The sequence below is a fragment of the Trichosurus vulpecula genome, chromosome 5 (genome assembly GCF_011100635.1).
Source record: "Trichosurus vulpecula isolate mTriVul1 chromosome 5, mTriVul1.pri, whole genome shotgun sequence".
Classification (NCBI taxonomy): Eukaryota; Metazoa; Chordata; class Mammalia; order Diprotodontia; family Phalangeridae; genus Trichosurus; species Trichosurus vulpecula.
Window position 1 is genome coordinate 53,941,499 of NC_050577.1, and position 22,457 is coordinate 53,963,955.

Genomic DNA, 22,457 nt, shown 5'->3' on the forward strand with positions numbered 1-22,457 from the left:
CCAGTAATTTTTGCAGCTGTGATTCCTGTACATTAATCCGGGCTCCAAGCTTTGGAACCAATTCTGGACTTTGCATGAATTTAGAGTTAATATCCTTAAATCAGTGACTGATCTAGTCAGTTTCTGAAGGTCATCATATTTATACCAAATCAAGTCAATAAAAATTAGAAGTTACAGTGTGCCAGTCATTGTGCTAAGTTCTGGGAATACAAAGAAAGGCAGAATCAATCCTTGCCTCAAGCAGTTCACAGTCAATTAGGGGAGACAACATGTAAACACTTAGGTATGAATTTTTCCAAGGAGACACACAGACGTGAAGAATAATTTGGAGATGATCTCAGAAGAAAGGCACTCATGTTAAAGGGGATGAGGAAAGGCTTCTTACCAAAGGTAGAATTTTAGCTGAGACTCGAAGGGAGCCATGGAAAGTCATGAAGGGAGAGAATTCCAGGCATGAGGGACATCCAATGAAAGTGCATAGGGTCAAGATGGAGGATCTTGTCACTGGAAACCAGTGTCCCTGTATTATAGGGTATCTGGAGGATAGTAAAATATAAGTAGGAAGAGGCCAGGTTATGAGGGATTATGAAAGCCAAATAGGATTTTCTGTTTGATTCTGGAGGTTAAATAGAGGTACTAGCATTTATTAATGGGAGTGATATGGTCAGTGAAAGAAGGAATAAAGTGGGGAGAGGCTCAAGGCCAGGAGACCAAAGACAACTCTGTTGCAGTAATCCAGGCACCAGGTTATGGTCCCTTCCACCACAGTAGTGGCTGTGCCAGAGAGAAGAGGCACATGTAAGACGAACCTGTGAACAAAATACTTGTAATCAACTGATTAATAAACTAAGTATTATACTTAATTTTGTTTATCTGCAGGAGCAATGATAAAAGCTAGGAATAAATTATATGTCCCCAAGGGGCGACTCTCTGGAGGAAGCAATCCTAAGCTTTAGATGTTAGACCCAAGTTGTGAACCTGTCAAAATCGGGTGTCACTACTAGTCTTGCATTTTGTCATTAAGGAGAATGAGGAAAAAGGGGGTAAGGACTGATGTATTACTTGGTAGCCTTGGTTCTCACTGGCAGGGGGACAGTTTGTAAAAGCGATGGGAAAGAGTCAGTCCACATGCCCCTGAACAGTATCTCGTCACAACTGCTCTAGGTTGCCAACCCATTTTAAAGGTAATTTTTAATAATGATTGTTTTAGTGATGGAAACATTTTATCTTTTTGATCTTTTTAGGGAGGGTGGGGAATGGATAGATGTGATGAGACTGTTAATTCTATTAGAAACTATTTATGCCATTTCCTCTTTCCCTCACTGTGTGATGTAAAAGGAAACACTAGGAAATATAGGAAACACTAAATGCTACTTACCATTCCTCTGATTAGAAAATAATATCTCAGGGCACTAGTTAACCTTTTCCTTATTTGCCTCATTCTCCTAGACAATGAATTCTTTAATCATTAAGTGATTATATGGTTTTGTTTAGTGTCACTCATAAGTGCTCCTGCTTTTTTAGCTATTATTTTAAAAGTAACTGACAGTTCTGTGTACAGGGTAGGCTAACTGCTGAAAGTAAGATTACAAAACACTGAGAATGTGTTTGTTTAAAATCTTCACACTCCAGTACTTCAAAAGGAATAAGTTTAGGGAATAAGGTTTGTGGGGAGAGCTAAACCAAAGATCTTTCTTTTAATCCTTGTAATTGAAAATCTTTCTTAAATGTAATCTTAGAACTGATAAAATACAGACTCTGTTTGACATATAGAGCCCTTTACAATCTAAAGTACTCTTCTGGGCTTGTGCTATTTCCTTCTGTGAATTCTCCGTTCCATCCAAACTGACCTTCTTTCTGTTCCTTACCTTACACAGGGCCTTCTGTGTCTATTATTTATGCCTTTGAGTCTGTCCCCTGAGCCTAGAATACATCCCCCCACCCTACCCCCCTCACCTCTACCTTTGGGAATTCCTGGTTTTCTTCAAGCACCAAAGGTCTATCCACTGTACATAGCTGCCTTAGACTAAGGTCTCTGACCTTAACACTTTGTTTTGTGTTTTAAAAGAAAAAAAAAAGATTTTTTTTTCTTCCCCCTCTCCTCCTTAAGACCACTACGTGGCACTGAATAGGCTGGTGGACCCTAAGTTAAGAAGACGCATCCAAATCCAGCCTCAGATACTTACTAGCTACATGACCTGGGGCAAGTCACTCTTGGTAGCTCTATGGGCCACCATTTCTTCATCTGTGAAATGGAATTGATAATGGCACCTACCTCCCTGGATAAAATGAGATAGTATTTACAAAGTGTTGTGTAAACCTTCAAGTCCAATATAAAGGCTGCCATTATTATTCTCCCTCAAATTATATTTTCCTCACAGACCTCAAAAATGCAAAATTACAAACTTTCCTTATGAGGGTCTTCAAATCTGCAACCTGTCACTCCTTTAAATGGTAATTCATAACTTTAGCGGAGTCATGATGACACACTTAATTGTTAATTGAATCTCAATGTCCTGGGGTAGCAAGTTGATACACCTTTAAGAGATTTAATGAGAGGTTTTTGAGTCCAGAGTAAATCTCTTTCCCTCCCTACCAGATTATTTTTAGTTTAGAGTATCCTTGAGTGAAGCAGGAGCTCTGAAAGAATACATTAACTATCAGTGGAAAGAATAGGAATTTGATTTACAAAATGCTTTCAGATACTGTAACTATGTTTACAAACACTATAATTTGTCTTCTGGGGATTTTTACTTTTCTTATTTTGAAGGCGTCATAGTGTTGTTTAAAACAAGGCATATGAGAAAAGACACAAGCAAATTCTCAATATAAATCAGCTGGGTAACTAATCAGTTAAAATGTGGTATTTTGCAGTGGAAAGAGCATTTGTGAGTCAGGAAACTGAATCTGGTCCCAATTCTGGCAGCCTTTGACCTAGTTGACAAGTTACTTAACCCCTTAGGGCCTCACTTTTGTTATTGGTGAAATGAGGAAATTAGACTCTTGATGACCTTTCAGACTTCTTCTGTAAAATATGTGTTCCCTATGTAGATATGTGTATGTCCACATGGGGTGTCTAAACTTACAGACAAGCAGCTTGAGGGGGGAGATATTTTTTTCAAGTTAAATCAACAAGCATTTATTAAGTGCTTACTACATGCCAAGGACTTTGCTAAGCTCTGGAGATCCAAGAAAAGCAAAATCAGTTCCTCCCCTCAAGGAGCTCAGAGTGTGATGCCAGGAAAGAACATGCAAACTACTGTGTATATAGAAGATCCACTCAGGGTAGGAAGTTACCTCAGAGGGAAGGCACTAGCATTAACAGATATCTCTGGAATTATGCCTGCCCTTCTCCAAGGAAACTGAATGCCCTGCCTTCAAGGGAACAGGAAGAGGGGTTATGAGACTTACCACTATGTTTTCCTCAGAGAGGGGTACCTTTTTGCCCCTGTAAATATTGCTAATCATAGGGGAAGGATTTTTAGGTTCAAAAGCCATTAGGTTATTTGGTTGCTTTCCCTTAAAGGGGAAGTGGTAACCCAAGCTTATACCCATTGACTTGGGCCCTTCCCACCAAGTGCTAGTCACACAGAAGATGACCATAAAAGTGAACAGCCAGTAAAGCCAATTTTTCAAGCCCCATGAGCAGAAATCAGAGAAGTTATAAGGATTACAATATACCTGAAAATACCCAACAGTCAGTGAGCTCTTTAGATAGAAGCACTATTCAAACAAAAGAAAGTCCCTGATCTCACCCAATGGGAAATTCTCTGAAGTCTCTAGGGAGGCAAATTGGAAATCAGTGACATGGTAAGGAGCTAGTTTCACTGATAGTTCTGGTCTCCTTCTCTCTAATTACCTCTAGTCTTTCCCTAGGGATCCTGAAATCATCCATCCTCTCTCAGAGCAGGAAGGAAGAATATCAGTCTTCAGAACTCTCAATCCACCTCCATCCTTCATACATTCATACAAGAACACGTGTCTGCATTCTCTCCACCAATACCAAATCATGCTCTTTTAGCAGTGGGTAGCCCAGGCTTGCCTAACTCTCACTCAGCTTGATTGGGAGTTGGAATGTTCTTTAATTCTGTGATTCAGTGATCAAATGAGGACTAATTGTGTTGTCAGTATTTAAGAAGCCTAATAAATAAAGGTGGGATGAATTCTGAAGTGAGTCCATGATTATAAGATGCAGATTATTTATCACATCTTCACCTTTGGCTTTCTTATGCTCTCTTGTGCAGATTGCTACTGAAGCAATAGAAAATTTCCGAACTGTTGTTTCTCTGACTCGGGAGAAAAAGTTTGAGTATATGTATCAACAGAGCTTGCTGGGACCATACAGGTACTGAATGATGGAATGGAGTGGAGATCAGGAGGGTGACAGGGAGAAAAGCTGGATTTTCTTTCCACTACTAAGACTATTTTAAAATATTTTTTTCCTATAGGACAAAGAAAAGTTGTACCTCTAGAATGAGGGGGCTTATTAGTGACTTGCTGCTTATAGCATCAGTGTTTTAATTAGAACTGTCTCAGAACTGACTTTGTTTAGTCCACAAAAATCAGTTCTTGTTGTGTGTGTATGTATATTTTTCCTTCTAGGGCAGATCTTTATGAACACTTGCCTTGATTGCTGTAACTGAGATGATTGGGTATCACCCCATCATAGAATTTCTGTTCAGGTCATGGAAACCCATTAGGTCCTCAAGAACATTAGTTCCAGTCACAACATCCTATGGTAGCAATGACACAAATAACTCCTTGATGCTGGCCACCAATGTCATTCCTCCATATTCTCCTCCCCACCCGCCCCAACCTTGTTTTCTGTCTTGAGTATTTACACTTTCCCTTCACCTTGAAGATATTTCCTCCCTTCACTATCTAGTACTGCCTCCTTTCCTTGGCAATCAACAAGCATTTTGAACTGCAACTTTGTGCCAAGGGATACAATGTACGCAAAGGCATACAAATACAAAAAAATGAAACACTCCCTACTCTCAAGAAGATTACGTTCTACCAGGGAGACAATAAGTATGTGTACTACTATATACATAATAAATACAAAGATAATAAATACAAGGTAGTTGTGGGCAGAAGGAGAGGGAGCAGATCTACCAGAGGAAGAAGTGTAGCAAGCTTCAAGAGATCAGTGACTTAATTTGAACTCAATTAGTGATGATTAAATAGTCCATCACTTCCTAAGAATTAATTGAATTGTTAAAAAAAAAAAGACAAAACCAGTCATTTTGGTTTGCTTCTGAAAAGGACAGCTTTTCCTTTAGGATACTACAAAGAAGAATGCACAGATAACTAATGGCCCATGCCATTACTGACCCCGTCTCATCAATGTTGGGATAGACCCTTGATTTAAAAGCACACCATTACACTAAATGTATTTGTTCCTATCTGAATGCCATGATTCATTTTTTCTTAAATTCCTTTCAGAAATTCTGTGAAGAAAGCACATATCTTTGGCTTCACTTTTGGGCTCACCCAAGCAATGATGTATTTTGCCTATGCTGCTTGTTACCGGTTTGGTGCCTACTTGGTGGCACATGGACATATGGATTTTCAAGATGTTCTCTTGTACGTATTTCAGTCTATTTCTGCATTTGACCTGTGATGTGCTCTAGAATTAAACATAAGAAATTGAGACACAACGAATTTATTTCAGTGGTGTATCTGGCATGGCTATAGGAGATAAATTCTAGGCACTTTAGAAAAAAATATATCAAAGTGATATTTCTTGAGACTTTCAAAGGGTCTTCATCCCTTTGGGGAATACCTGAAAATGGGTGAGAAATTCAGATGTCCTCTTTAAAGGGCTTTAATTAGGCCAATTAAACACAGGATGGGAAAGAAAGTTTGACAAGCAGACCTACACAAAGGTCCATAGCGTAGGATCAGAAGTTGTAAAATGACCATCACAGTCATCCAAACTTCTCATGTTACCCATGAGGTCCCTGGTTCCCATTGACTTGCCCATGGTTGCAGATGTAGTAAATCAATCAATGGGGTAATGTTTATCTAGTACCTACTAGGCTCTGTGCTAGAAAGTAGGGCTGTAAACACAAAAATGAAATAGTGCCTACCCTAAAGAAATTTGCATTCTGTTGGAAGATAACATGCCAATATATAAGCATATATAAAATTGATATTAGATATTGGGGTGGAGGTACTAGCAATGAAGAGAAAGAATTGAGGGATGGAGAGGATTCTGAGAAAGCTTCATATGAGAGACACAGCATGGCGTCATGGATAGAATGCTGGATTAGGAATGAGGAAGGCCTGGGTGGAAATCCTGTTTCTGATATTCTTTGTATGATTCTGGAATAGACAATGAGCCTTACTTTCTCCAACTGCAAAAGGATAGGGTTGGAAGAGTTGGACTCTATGGTCAATTTCAGCTCTAGCTTTGGCAGAAATGATTTTTTTATATGTGTACACCCAAAAGTATGCAGATTCATTTTTATAGCAATGGACAAGCCTTAAGGAAAATCACAATTAGTTATTTTTGCCATAAAGTTTCTGATAGGATAATTTATGTATTTCTTCTCTCTGAGGAAAAGCATTGACTCAACTGAAGATTTGCTACTCTTGCACTTAGGTTTAAAATTTTAATTATTCAAGTACAGAATGGGAGAGACCTTGTTTGAGAATGGTTAATATAAAAATGAGTGGGCTTTGCATGAGGCTAATTGACCGCAAGCTTGCTATGAACCAGAAATATGCCTCAGCTACTAATAAAGATAATTCAATCTTAGTCTGTATTAATGGAAATAAGTTTCCAGATTATGGGGCTGATAATGCTCCTGTGTCCTGTACTACCTAGATCATCTCTAGAATATTATGTTCAGTTCTGGGTACAACAGCTTGGGAGACACTGACAAACTCAAATATATCCATAGCAGGGCAACCAAATGGTGAGGACTGCACAACCGCATCATATGAGGACTACTTGGACCATGAGAGATGTTTATCTTAGAGAAGGCTGAGATGGGGAAAGGGAAAGTGAATGGTAGAAGGCATAAGACATTAAAAGAGTTATAGTATGGAAGAGAAGCCTTTGTTGCTCCAGAGGGCAATAGTAGGGATGATGTCTGGAAATGGAAAGGAGGCAACCTTCTCCTTAGAAGTAAGGAGGGGCAGCTGGGTGGTTCAGTGGATAGAGCATGTGCCCTAAAATCAGAAGGACCTGAGTTCTAGTCTGCACTTACTAGCTGTATGACTCTGGGCAAGTCGCTTAACTCTGCCTCAAAAAAACAAAAAGCAAGATTTTTGTTGTTGTTGTTAATCTGTGTGACAACAGTCTGCCATTTGCCTGGAAATGTTCACACTGGCTGGAAGTAAAAGGATACTTGCATTAGAGAAAGGTTGGAAAAAATAACTGAACTGGACTTGAAGTCAGGAAACCAGAGTTCAAATCTGGCCTCAGATACTTAGTAACTGTGTGACTCTGGGCAGGTCACTTAGTCTCTCAGCCTCAGTTCCTTCATCTATAAACTGAGGGTAATAATATCATTTAACCTCAGAGGGTTGTTGTAAGGATCAGATGAGATAACATGTATGGTACTTTGAAAATATTACAGCTAGCTATTATTGTGGTTATAGTCGTTGTCGTTATATTCCTAAGGTTGTACAATTCCTTTGTGTATGAATTAAATGACTATAGATTAAAGTGATAGCTAGAGAACTTTGATACCTCTCACAGAAAGCCTCTGTCTCTCCCTAAGAGTCAATCTTCTCTCCCCTCCATTGATACAAGCTATGATGATTCTAGAATTCACAAATAGGACTTGGGCAAAGAGAGAGGTTTTGTTTTTTTAACTTTTACAATAATTAGACCTATTGTAGAAACATTAAATTGAAATCACTGTGATCATGACTTTTTAAACCTTTGGGTTTTTACAGGGTGTTTTCAGCTGTTGTATTTGGTGCTATGGCAGTGGGGCAGACAAGTTCACTTGCACCAGACTATGCCAAAGCTAGAGTATCAGCATCCCACATCATCATGCTCCTGGAACGGGAACCTTTGATAGACAGCTACAGTGAGGAGGGACAGAAACTGGTCAGTTTCACCTTTGGGGTTTATCATTTGCATACTGACTCTTCACTGGCTAGTTTGGACTGCATAGTAAAATGCCACTGCCTCCAGAACAAAGACTTTCATTTGTGTTTTTGTCTCCCCAGTGCCCAGCCCAGATGCCTTCTAGACAGTAGGTGCTTAATGAATGTTGAATTGAGTTATAATAAGAAATCAATGGAACATGCCTTTAATATTTGTTGCTGATATAAGTATAACTTTCTAGAATACCAAGTGAAAATTTTTTTAAAGAAACTAGCTAATTATTGTAGGTTTTTAATATATATTATGTTTATACATTAGAATATAAAATATATATTTATATGAAAATTATATTTTGTATATAAATTTACGTATAAAAGAATGTTATATAATGATATATAGCATTATATAAATGTGTTATATGTATATGTAACATATACAGGTATTTTTATTGTAATGATGTCAGAATTTACTGTTATATTATTTAGGGCATGTGGTTTGCCTTTATGTGCTTCTTTATTTATTTATTTTGGAGGCAATTGGGGTTAAGTGACTTGCCTAGGGTCACATAGCGAGTAAGTGTCTGAGAGCAGATTTGAACTCAGGTCCTTCTGACTTCAAGGCCAGTGCTGCATCTATTGCAACACCTACCTGCCCCTGATCTGCTTTAATTAAAAAACATGTAAAAGGGTTGCCTCCACTTATTGAGTCTTAGCATGTATAAAAATGGAGCCAAAAATAAACAGTAAAAAAAATCCTTCTCATAAGGTGGTGGAGAAGGAGTAAACTCGTAGCCTGTTTTTGCTCATCATGTAGTTAATTTAATGGTATTGTGATTTTAGAAAACATTTGAAGGGAACGTGTCATTTAGTGAAGTCAAGTTCAACTACCCTACCCGACCTAACATTCCTGTGCTTCAAGGGCTGACCCTGGAGGTGAAGAAGGGTCAGACCCTGGCTCTTGTGGGCAGCAGCGGTTGTGGGAAGAGTACCGCAGTGCAACTCCTCGAGAGATTCTATGATCCCCTGGATGGACTAGTGGTAAGCAGACTGTTCTCAGGACAATCACGTCCTTTGAAACCATGAAATTGTGTGTCTTGATTCAAAGGTTCTCTCCTTTATCAAGCCAACTTTCAGTGCTATGTTTTATAGCAGAAGACCTCTGATTCTCCACAGTCTCTTACCGAGTGGTTTGAGACTCACAAAATGGAAAACTATCTTAGGATCCAAGATTTAGCGCCAAAAGAAGCCCTAGAGTCAGGGCTATTTCCAGTTCCATGCTCTTTCTTCTCCACCATCAGTCTTGCCTTTCAAGATCATTTGGAGCCAGCTCAGAGGACAATTTGAGGGACAGGCCATATGGGGTGTGTTGTATAGGACACTGGAGAACTACTAAATGGCATTGCAAGAAGCATGAAGTGTACAAAGGAATGTTTTAAGGAGATTGGTCTGGCAGCAAGTGTAGGAATGATTAGAAGGAGAGACAGAAGACAGAGAAAGCAATTGTGAAGCGATTATACACTGTACTAGGATGGTAGCCTTTAATTCAAGTGACTGATTAAATACCTTCAGTAATGAGAAGCAGTATGGCCGAATGAGTGGAATTCTGCCCTTGGGAGTCAAAAAGACTCCGATTCAAGTTCTGCTTTGAAATAAACTAGATCAGAGGTACTTAAATTGTGTCTGCGTGTGTGTGTGTGTGTGTGTGTGTGTGTGTGTGTGTGTGTGATGGATTTCTTTGGCAATCTGGTAAAGCTCCTGGGCCCCTTCTCAGAGGAATGTCTGTAAATGCATAAAGTAAAACATGTCTTCTTAGAAAGGAAACAATGATTATGAAATACAGTTGTTAAAATTTTTTTAATATGTTCATGGACCCCAGGTTAAGAACCCCTGGGCTCCCTCATGTACTATCTCTTCTCTGTGAAGCCTTTTCTGATTCTCTATCTCCTGCCAACTATTTTTAGTATTCTTCTTCCCTAAACCATCTCATATTTATTTTGTATTTATTCCCACATATACGTATGTATATGTTGTCTTCCCCAGTTAAATGTAGGGGAGACACATTTATAGAGTATATTTGGAAGCAATGTATTTTCCATTTTTGGCTTTCATCCCCACAACTTTGCACATAGTAGGTGCTTAATAAATGCTTATTGATTTGGCTTGTAGACTCATCATCATAATGCATAATATTTACATGATATTTTACATGAGATAATTTGGCATGAATATCAAATGAGCTACCCATGCCCACCATTCTTTCCCTAGCCAGAAAAAAAAAACTGACACTGAGACACAAGAGAACCCAGGCACCATGATGTATCTAACCAGGTGCTGTGATTCACAAAGTTGGGAGCCAATGCCAAAGCACAGTAAACACCATCACTCTTTTCACAAAGCTCTGTATATGTGAGATACCTGTTCCATCAACTCCAGGAAACCAAGGAAGATGCTGTTATTCTAACACACAGTGGTAAACTGGCAATCACTCAATACTTTCATGCATAAAATAAAACCATTAGTCTTAGAAAATCCAAAAAAAATCAGGCAGTTCTTTGTGTTTGGACTTTCCAGGCTAACGATGTGTTGTGTTCCTTCCCTTCTCTCAGTCTGCAGTCTACCCTGCTCTTCTTATTGTTCCTCAAACATGATGCTCTGTCTTCTCTCCTTATGCCATCATAGTGTCCATCCTCCATGTCTGGACACACTTGTCCTCCTCACATCCATCTCTTGGAATTCCTAGTTTTCTTCAGGATTCAGCTCAAGCAACCCCATCTCCATGAAGCCCTTGCTGTTGAATTTTTTTTCACCCTCCCACCCAAAATTATTTTGTACCTGTATTGTATGTAGTCTGGCCGGTCTCATTTATGTGCATATAATCTCCTCCAGTAGAATATAAGCTCCTTGAGGGCAGAAACGGTTTCATTTTTATCTCTGTAACACAAGCACCTAGCACAATGTCTGGCACTTAGTAAGGGCTTAATAAGTGCTTGTTGATGAATTGGACTTTTGCTTTCAGAAAGTTGATAACCAAGACATCAAGAAGCTTAATGTCCAGTGGCTCCGGGCTCAGCTTGGCATTGTGTCCCAGGAACCCATCCTGTTCGACTGCAGCATTGGAGAGAACATCGCCTATGGAAACAACAGCCGGGTGGTGTCACAGGAAGAGATTGTGAATGCAGCCAAAGCCGCCAACATCCATTCTTTCATCGAAACATTACCCAAAGTAAGTCATTTTCTTGCCCTTTAAAACCACAAACAGATGCTGGTCTCCTACTCCCTCTGCTCTGCCATCTCTCACTGGTAATAGAAAATTCATGTTCAGAGGACATAGCATCTTTTCCTTCATTTAGTAAACACAATTTTATCATCTAGAAGAGGAGATCACATTTATATCATTATAGTCATGTGTGTTTTGTTTTCCTGATTCCGTTTACTTCACTTCATCTTGGCTCACATAAGCCTTCCCATGCTCTCCATTTATTATAGTCATTATCTCTTATGGTAAAATATTCTTCCATTACATTCACATATCAGAAATTGTTTTGCCATTCCTCAGTCTATGTGCATCTACTTTGATCACAATTCTTTGTTACTTCAAAAAATTGTGCAATAAATATTTTGATATAAAAATAAAATAAAAGGGGAGATCATCCATATATGAACATGGTACAATGGTACAATGGAATGAGCAATGGATTTAGAGCCAGAGGGAGTGGATTCAATTCCTGGTTCTACTAATTCAGTGACTTTGGGTAACAACTAGGTGGTGCAGTGGATAAAGTGCAGGCCCTGGAAGCTAACAATTCCATGAGACTTTAGGAAGCAATGAAACAAAGTCAAAAGAATGAAAAAATAGGAAAAAATGTGAAATGTCTCATTGGAAAAACAACTGACCTGGTAAAGGGATCGAGGAGAGATCATTTAAGAATTATTGGACTACGTGAAAGCCGTGATAAAAAAAAGAGCCTAGGCATGGTATTTCAAGGAATTATCAAGGAAAACTGCCCTAATATCTTAGATCCAGAGGGTAAAATAGACATTGAAAGAATCCACTGATCATCTACCTAAAAGAGATTCCAAAATGAAAACTCCCAGAAATATCATAGCCAAATTCTAGAGCCCCCAGGTCAAGGAGGTAATATCGCAAGCTGGCAGAAAGAAACAATTCTGATAGCATTGAGCCAGAGGATCACACAAGATTGAGGATCGGAGGGCTTGGAATATGATATTCTGGAAGGTAGAGGAACTAGGATTACAGCCAAGAATACCCTCCCCAGCAAAACTGTGTATAATTCTCATAGATATTTAATGAAATAGAGGACTTTCAAGCATTCCTGATGAAAAAATCAGAATGGAATGGGAAGACATTCAAACATAAGACTCAAAAGAAGCATAAAAATGTAAACATGAAGGAGAAATCATGAGAGACTCAATAAGGTTAATCTGTTTACATCTATATGGGAAATGATACATAAGAACTTTATCATTATTAGGGCAGTTAAAAGAAGTTTGCATAAGATAGTGGGCAAAGGTGTGTCCAACTGTGCATACCCTTTAACCCAGCAATACCCCTACTAGGTCCGTATCCCAGAGATCAAAGAAAAAGAAAAAGGATTTATATGTACAAAAATGTTTATAGAAACTTGTTTTCTGGCTACAAAGAATTAGAAATCGAGGGGATGCTCATCAATTGGGGAATGGCTGAACAAGTTGTAGTATATGATTGTGATGAAGTACTATTGTATTATAAGAATTAATGAGAGGGGTGATTTCAGAAAAACATGGCAAGACCTATATGAAAGAAGTGAGAAGAACCAGGAGATCACTGTGCCCAGTAATAGCTACATTGTAATGATGATCAGCTGTGAAAAACTTGGCTGCTCTGATCAATACAATGATCTAAGACAATTCCAGAGGACTCATGATGAAAAAATGTTATCCATCTCCAGAGAGAGACCTGATGAACTCTAAGTACACATTGAAGTATAATTTTCTCACTTCCTTTATTTTTTTTGCTTGTTTTGTAATACGGAAATGCATTTTGCATGCTTTCACTGTATAATTGATATCACTCTGCTTGCCTTCTCAATAGGTAGGGGATGCTGGGGGGGAAAGAGAGAATTTGGAACTCAGCCTTTAAAAAGACAAAATGATAAAAATAAATTAATATTGAATTTTTTAAAAAGGAAAAAATCATCCAGAAAGAAACCCCACTTCCCCTCATTCCCAGCCTTAACTGCCATTTGGGTTTACTCTGGGGCCTGCTAGGGAAGAGAGCAAGTCAAAAAGCATTTATTAAGCACCTGGTATGTGCCAGGCAACTGTGCTGAGTACTTTGATACAAAGAAAGGCAAAAAAAAAAGTAGTCCAGGCACTCAAGGAACTCATAGTCTAATGAGAGGGAGACAATATACAGGGTGTCCCTAAAGTCTGGGCACAAAGGCAAAAATGCACATTTTGAAATATTTGGAATATTAGCAGACATTAGCCCCCTTGACTTCTTTTTCTGGGATGTGCTAAAGGAGAAGGTGTACTCAATGAAAATCACAGATGCAACACACTTGATTTAATGCATAAAGAGTGAATGTGCTAAAATTGATGGCAATATGGAGTTATTGCATCAAGTTCACGTGAATCTTGCAAAGTGCATCAACCTTTGAATCACGAATGATAGAAATCATATTGAAGATGTTACTTGTTAATATTCAATTAAATAAAATGTTGTTGAAAATTTCATTCATTTCATTTCTTGAAAATACACATTTTTGCCTATGTGTCCAGACTTAAGGAACAGGCTGTACAAACAACTATGCACATTGTGCATGATGAATTGGAGAGAATTTCAGAGGCGTTAAGCAAGCACCACATACTGTGTTAGACCCCTGGAACTTCCTGGGGCTATTGTCCTTCCCATTCCTTATTTCATTCCCTCCTTTCAGTGTAAGGACAACAGCCAGGCATAAATCCCACGCCTCCACCAGCTCCTTTCTCAGTGACTTCTGATCACTGCATCCCCAAACCCTGAAGAAGATTGTCCATTTCATAGGGTTTGAGGGTCATATTTTTTTTAGATAGCATTATGGATCTAAGGCTGGAAGAGGCATCACAGGCCATTAAGCCCAAATTTGAACCTACGAAAACTGAAGCCTAGGGATACCACGTGATTTGCCCAATGTTAGAGGTAGAATTTGAACCCAAGAGCAGTGGTCTCTCCACTGTATTTTGCTGCCTCCATAATACTCAATTAAACTCTTTGTGTCAAGGATAAGGTCAGACATTTGATGAAGAGTTCAGCCTGATAGACCTACAGAAAACAGTGATTCCAGTGTTCATATGAAGACTTTTCTCAGCATCAGCCTATTGCCATTTTGGTGGTCCTGTGCCATATTTCTCCCTGCCTATTCCCAGGCCAAAATATTCTTAGTAGAGTAACAGATCATTTGGACCAGGGGTTCTTGACCTTTTGTATGTTACAGATTCTTTTGGTAGTGTGAGGACAGGCAGGACCTTCCTTAGAATAATGTTTTTAAGTGAATGAAATTTCAAAGGAAAATTGGTGTACAGTTATCAAAATATTTCCTGAATAAGTTCACAGGCCACAACATAGACAGTTGTAGGGTTGGCATAGCCCAGCATGGGCTCTGGAGTCTGATGACCTTGGTTAAAATTCAGCCTCTGACACTACCCTTGTGACCTTGGGCAAGAGGCCATACTTAAGCTCCTTAGGGCCCTATTAAAATGAGGGGGTCAGACCACATGGCCTCAGATCCTTTGTAATTCTTCTCAGCCTCAGTTTCTTTAACTGAAGAAAAGGTTGGATTTGATGGTCTCTGAAGTTTCTTCTCCTCTAGAAGTATGAACTTTGAAAAATTTGAAGAGAGGAGACTCTATACTTTTTAAACATTGAGTTCCCAAATGATATTTCTTAGTCAATTAAGACCACTTAAACGTATGTAGCAGCCAGAGATTTTTTTGTTGGAAGGTGAGGAGGAAATGGTCTAGACCTCAGATTTCATCTACGTAGGAGCTCTAAGGTGGAAGCTTCTTGCATCAATGAAGATCAGCAAGTAAGCACCTCCAAGAGTTGCCTGAGGCCCTCTCTCTTCTATCTGCCATAATGTACTTCTTCTCATAGCTGAGCACAGCTAGGAATAATCAAAGAGAGACTATAATTAAAGAACTAAAAAATTCTTCTCTTTTAGGATGCTTTTTAGTTTAACGATGCCAAGAGCACCACCCTGTGGCGATAGTTAAAACAACTATTTGTACTATGTACACAGTTACTAGGTAATTTTACATAGTACATATATATTGTACTATGTATATTTGCTCAGCAGGTCAAATTATTTCCCTCTACAAATATTAATTCCAGACATGCTAACACACACACACACACACACACAATATCCCAGTGGTACATACCTAGAAGTGTCTATACTCTCATCAAAGTGGGTTTTTTCTGACCATGCTGCATATCAAAACTCATTACATTTACCCTGTGTGCTGATCACCTTTCTCCAGCTCTTGTGACATGGCATCCATTACAATGAAGAGCTCGAACTATCCATTAGTTTTTCTCCCTCTTCCCTACAGAATGATGACAACAACAACAGTTAGCAATCATATCACACTTTAAGGTTTGCACAGTGCTTTACAAATATTATATAATTTTTAGTCTTAAGGGGTAGGTGCCATTATTATACTTACCTCACAGATGAGGACACTGAGGCAGACAGGGTTTGAGCCACGTGCCCAAAGTCACACAACTTCTAAGTGTTTGTGTTTGAACTCAGTTTTTCTTGACTCCGAGTCCATTGCTCCTTCCGCTGTACCACCTATGTTAGGGGAGTATTCAGTACTTCAGAATGATGATAAAAATTGACTTTGCTTATTACCATTTTAAATTGTCAATTTGTTTAAATTAAGGAAAATATATTATTGTACTTGTCACATTCTTAGTTTCAAGGAGAAAAGCTAAAACTCACCATTGGAATGGCTAAAAATTCTGGTTATGTCTGTATGGCTGTATCCTCAACCTTTGCTTTGAATATGTGTTGGAATTCTAATCTTGCACTTTGCCACTGATTAGTGATCATGATTATACACCTTTGGCTCAGATTCTGGATTAGCTTTTGTCTTCCATTCATCTATTTTTTCAAAAACAAATTATTTTGATAATGACCTACTTTATAGTGTAATTTGAATTAAACCTGGCAATGAATGTTTCCTTTTCTAATTTCTCCCCCATAATTCCACTCTTGTCTACTTATTCTTCGTTTTTGAAAATTTTATTTATTTTATTTTGTGTAATGAAACAAGCATTTCCATAACATAGTAGAATAGAAAAAGATAATTGCACATGAAACTGTAAATCTATCCTGTACAATTTGCTATTCCTTTTAAATTTATAGTAATCATGAAAATTTCTTTTTTTCCTTTTTTCCTTCTCTCCCCCACTACCAAGAGATGACTAACATTAGAAAAAATATGTGTATATGTGTGTGTATAAATGCATATATGTGTGTATATATATGTGTGTATACATATATGTGCAAACTCATTCTAAACATACTTCTATTTATCAGTCCTTTCTCTGGATACAGATAGCATCTTCCTTCATAGGTTCTTTGTAGTTAATTTGGGCATTTATAATAGTCAAATGACGTCGTCGCTCAAAATTGTACTTAAAACAATGTTGCTGTTACTCTATACAATGTTCTTTTGGTTCTGCTCATTCCTCTTTTCATCATTTCATGCAAACCTAGGATAGAAATTTGTTAGGGTTTACTTAATCTATGAAATTCTTCTATGGCATATTATTAACATTGCATCAAGTTAATTTGGGTCGTACTGACATTTTACTTGATCCAGCCACAAATGGGATATTTCTTTAATTATTTCATTCGTCATTTCTGTTAAAATTGTTTTTATAGTTATCTTCCTATAGTTCTTATGCATACCTTGATATGCTTAAGTACTCAATATATTTTATTAATAATTATAAATCGAATTTATCTTTCTGTCCATCCCTTCTGATTTCTTTTGGTGATGTATAATATGAGGGGCCATTATATTTTACGTCCTGATATCTTTCAAAAGCCTTGATTAACTTCCTTGTTGAATCTCTTGAGATTTTCTAACTATACCTTTCTGTCCTCACCAAATAGGGAGAGCTTCTTTGTTAATTCTTATTCCTTTCATTTCTTTTTTTCTTGCCTTATAGCTATAGTTAACATTCTTAGAACTATGTAGGATAATAATGGTGTCAGTGAACAGCTTTCCCTATCTTTTTGATACATATGTTTCCAATTCTCCATTACATATGATACTAGCTATCTTTATTTCAGATAGAGGGATAAATATTCATTATTCTAGTCCTTGTAGGTGCAGGCTTCCTTTTGTTTTTAACTAGATCTGTAATTGTGTTTGGTGCCTGGTACAGAGGAGGTGCTTAATAAGTATTTATTGACTGACTGGTATAGGGAACTCCTAGTGAGGAGGTTCACTCTTCCATATCGATCAACAGCTGCCTGCAATTCACTCTTAAAGCGTTGTTTCTAAGGCACTGGGAAAGGTGGTTTGCCTACAAGAGTCACATAATCCAGTTTAAGAGGCAGTTCTTGAACCCAGTCTTTGTGACTCTGAGGCAAGCTTTTCATCAGTGGATTTCATCACACCAGCTACCTACAAAGTGGCAAAGACAGAGAAGCAAAGATCAGTATAAAACAAAAAGTATTCCTAATGAAGTTACCTGTTAAAAACGAGTCCCATACCAACATCCCTCCCTGATTAACACCACGATCCATCCTGCCATTGTTTTTGGTTGTTTCTTGCTGGTTGTTAGTCTGTGGGAAAACATTGATGAAACCCTCAAATATTTCTCTTCCAATGGTGCAAATATTTCTGTTCCAATGGCCCCTTCAGTCATTTCTTTTTCAATCATTTCAGACTCTTTGTGACCCCATTTGGGGTTTTCTTGGCAAAGATATTGAAGTGGTTTGCTATTTTCTCCTCCAGCTTATAGATGAGGAAACTGAGGCAAACAGGGTTAAGTAACTTGCCCAAGGCCATATAACTGGTAAGTGTCTGAGGCCAGATTTGAACTCAGGAAGATGAGTATTCCTGATTCCAGGCCCAGCACTCTATCCTCTGTGCCACCTAGCCACCAAACCTTCCCTATAATTGTGTTTTTAAGGTGTAACCTAAAGTGAAGAATATCTCTTCACATGTGTTTTGCTCATTGTAAGAATATAAATTTGAAATTTTAATGCATTTTTAATGCATTTAATGCATAATGCAATAAGATGAAATGAAGTTTCCTAAGTTTTAGTTTTTCATGATTTAGTTTCAAATGAACCCTATCTTCACTATTTACGCAAAAATTTTGGTCTTGCTTTTGAACAGATCCACTTTAATTAGCCTTTTTCTGGTCATCCTCAGATAAGGCAAATTTCCTGTAAATACAGAAGATATGTTTAATTACATTAAGGAAAAATATTTCTATTCCTATAAACACTGTTTCCAATAATGTATGCTTGTATTCTTATTAAAGTATATCAAATGACATAATCACATGATTTTGAGTTTTTCTTATTGATAGGATTAATAATAGAACAGTAGAAACAGTCTTTGAATTCATAGTATAAATAGACAAACTGACCATTGATCACAATAAATACATTTTAAAGGCACTTAACCTCTTTTTAAACCAGAAATAATAATACCACCTAACAGCATTGGTGTGAGAATCAAAGAAATTGTATATAAAGCATTTTATTAATTTGAGCTGTTACTGAAATTTTCAGTTTTGTTGGCATAGACCGGTGTGGCTTAATCTCTTGACTCATTATGATCAGTCCCTTTCTCAATTTTGATTTTGGTAATTTGATTTTTTTGTTCTCCATTTTTCTGATTAAATTTGTAAATCATCCATTTTATTGATCTTTTCAAAAAGCTCTTTATATGTTGGTCCAGTTATACTTTTGTTCTGTCTTGTTGATTTCTATTATTTTAACAGTTTCCTTTTTACTGGCATTTGTCACAATGCCAGTTCTTTTTAATTTAACTTCAAGAAGCAAAGTCTCTTTTACTGCAAACTCATTGTCAAGACATTAATTTTCACTTTTACTAGTGTCTATACTTTTTCCACATTAACCAAATTTATCTTAAAACACAGAAATATGAAACCAGGGTGGGAGACAAAGGAACTCAGCTCTCAGGGGGTCAGAAACAGCGCATTGCTATTGCTCGAGCACTCATCAGAAACCCTCAGATCCTGCTGTTGGATGAAGCCACATCAGCGCTGGATACAGAAAGTGAAAAGGTACGGGCTTATTCTGAATTCTGAATGGGCTTATTCACATTCTGAAAGAGCCCGTGTTCTTTTACTATGAATACTTAGTATATTCACAGTCATAGGGATTGGAATGGTAGCATGAAGGAAACAGAAGGGAATATGCATTTATTAAACCCCTACTGAATGCCAGGAATCACGCTAGGCACTTTGTTCATTTCATACTAAAAATAATGTTGGGAGTTAGGTGCTGTCTTAACCCTATTTTATAGTTGAAGAAACTAAGGTAGACAAGAGGCTAAGTGACTTCCCATGATCACCCACTAAGTATCTGGATTTGAACTCAGGTTTTCCTCACTCCAGGCCCACTTCACCTTTTAGCTGCTTACAAAAGTTTAGTCTTGGGAATCAGAAAGACTTCCTGCCTACCGCATATCCTGTAGCTATAGGAACCCCAGGCTAGTTATTTAAAGACTCAGTGCCCCACTCAGCTCTCTAAGACTCTGCAGCTGGGTTCCCATTAGTGGGAATTATTAATCTCCCTGAAGTGGTCACATTATTCAAATTTGAATGGCATATGTCCATTGGGCTACAACCTATGACCCTATTCATATATAATTATGACTTTAAATAGTGTGAATTTGAATATATGTAACCACTTTGGGGACATTCATTATCCCAACAAGTGGGGACCTAGGCATGAGTTACAGATGTGTTGCCGCTCTTCATTGATAAAGAAACTGCTTACACCTCTACCAGGAGTTCCCTCCACTTATGGTATCAAAGGAATCTTCTTACCATTTAAAATGTTCAGAGGTTGAGAACCACAGCAGTGGTAACTGACCCCTTTGCTCCTTATACAGGATGCATAACTCCATTGCTTTAAGAGTTCTACAAATTCTTCATTTCCTATTCTCAGTTGTCATATTCAACATACGACCTAAAACTGAATACAGAGAGGATTAGACAGTCACAAAACTTCAATCTATTTAGGACTAAGGATAGAGCGATCACTTTTGTTTTTGTTGTTGTTGTTGTTTTGTTATATTTTGTGTGGGAGGGAAACCAAGTACACACAAATCTCTTGAGCTGTGTCCGTAACTTGCAAATAGCAAAAGATTATTCCAGGCTTTCACAGAAAACTTGCTTCAAAGACCACCTGGTGGAATTGGAGCATCCAAACTCTCCTACGTACTTTGCTACTAAGGCAGGCCAAAAGGTTTCCAAGAACCTTGGTTTATACATGTGCAAACACAAGACAGTAGCAAATGCAGAAAACAGATATTCTAATAAATGTTTTTAATGGTGGGATGAATTCAGTAAGAATGAGAAACAAGTATTAATATGTATGCTATGATTGCACATGTGTAACTATATCAAATTGCTTATCAACTGAGGGAGGGAAAAGGGACATGGAGAGAGAGAATTTGGAACTCAAAATTTTAAAAAAATGTTAAAAATTCTTTTCACATGCAATTGGGAAAAATAAAATATTATTTAAAAACAAAAACAAAAAAAAATGTATGTTACTTGTAAAATGATCTCTTTGCCTACCCAGTTCTTAGCTTTGTAAAATCTGCGTTACATCTCACTGACACAAAACCACAAGCAAAATACATTTTGTTAGGGAAATGAACTGAAAAGAATATTGAAGGAGAAGAAATTTAAAAGTTAGAATTGATTTTTCTCTTACAAATAACCATGTATGTAATTACTGACTAGGTCGTCCAAGAGGCCCTGGACAAGGCCAGAGAAGGTCGTACCTGTATTGTGATTGCTCACCGCCTCTCCACCATCCAGAATGCTGACCTTATTGTGGTATTCCAGAATGGCAAGATCAAAGAACAAGGAACACACCAACAGCTGCTGGCTCTGAAAGGCATCTACTTTTCACTGGTCAACATTCAGAGTGGGGCAAAGCGAATGTGAACTGCTTTCACTCTGTGTGCTTCATAAATTAAATATTTTCTGTATTTGGTGTTTAAAAATGGAATCATTGCAATAAACTTCTGCCATAAGTGCCAGAAAGCAAGTCCTGTAGGCTGTCTCATCTCCTGCTGCAACTGGATCTCTGGCCATAGAAGTCAGTGCCTCCAGAACAGAAGAAACAATACTTAAGGAAGATATACCAATGTCCTATGCATTATGAAATGTATGGGAGCGTTGAGGCTAGCTAGTTTTTTTTTTTAACAACTGTCTAAGCAATTTGATTTTTTATTTCTAGTCTCCCTCAGAAAGAAGCTGACTTTTTCTTGCTTAAAAAAAATAAGATGCTCTGACCAAAGTATGGTAAATCCTAAAGTAACTGTTAAAAATATAAGAGCCTATAATAAAAACTGAACATTTCTTGGACTAGTATAATACTGTTCAAACCTAAACTGAGATAGTTGGTTCAAAATGAAAGAACCCTACTCTGCCTTTTTCTCATGCTGGATCCTACAAAGCTGTACAACCTTGTTCACTCTTGTACTTAACCCTGTTGTTTGTCACTTTTCAACTTCTGTTATTATGGCCAACTAAGTGACAATCAAAAACAAAGCAAGATTCGTTCATTTGTTTGGAGCTAGGAGAGAAATCCTGAATCATAGGATTGAATCTTCCTTTGGTGTATTGTTAATATTTTGCACTGCTGCTGCAAAGTGTTGTTAAAGAATTCTATTATTTTTGTACTTTGAAAAATATAAAACTGCATTATTGTTTTCATTTCAGTACTGACTTATTACCTTGCAAGAAATCAGTTCCCTACAATGTCAACCCAAATCTACAATGTAGGAGAGTTCAGATTCTGTGAGTTCAGATGTGTTAGATTACAAGGTCCCCTCTCTCCAATTATGGTATTGTTAACCAGAAATCACAGGGGAACAATATGCAAAAAAAAAAAAACTAGTCTAGGACCCTCTCTTAATTACTGTTCCCTCAAGCATAATGTGATTCCCAAGTTTTATTGAGAACAACCCTGAACCAAATGAAAACCCCTCTTCTGTGATACTGGCAAGCCTCAAGATTATTAATTATGCTATCCACAAAGGAGTGCTAGTAATGTTTTGAAATGTGACCTATTAATGCCCAAAGACTTCTTTTTATGAAAATAATTTTA

The 22,457-nt window shown here is 37.7% G+C and overlaps 1 protein-coding gene across 5 annotated transcripts in view; it reads left to right on the plus strand.

The window, feature by feature from the left end:
* The window catches only part of LOC118849943 (ATP-dependent translocase ABCB1-like), a 319,035-nt gene that overhangs the window by 109,922 nt on the left and 186,656 nt on the right, over window positions 1–22,457 (plus strand). For 4 of the 5 annotated variants that reach the window (XM_036759050.1, XM_036759051.1, XM_036759052.1 and 1 more), the window contains 7 exons: window positions 4,245–4,345; window positions 5,446–5,586; window positions 7,912–8,068; window positions 8,908–9,105; window positions 11,084–11,290; window positions 19,244–19,390; window positions 21,083–22,046. The exons of the other annotated variant lie outside the window; for it this stretch is intronic. In XM_036759050.1, coding sequence (XP_036614945.1) covers window positions 4,245–4,345; window positions 5,446–5,586; window positions 7,912–8,068; window positions 8,908–9,105; window positions 11,084–11,290; window positions 19,244–19,390; window positions 21,083–21,289 — 1,158 coding nt within the window. In that variant the 3' untranslated portion in view covers window positions 21,290–22,046. Of the gene's footprint in view, window positions 1–4,244; window positions 4,346–5,445; window positions 5,587–7,911; window positions 8,069–8,907; window positions 9,106–11,083; window positions 11,291–19,243; window positions 19,391–21,082; window positions 22,047–22,457 lie in introns of those variants that run through there. 5 annotated transcript variants of the gene reach the window in all.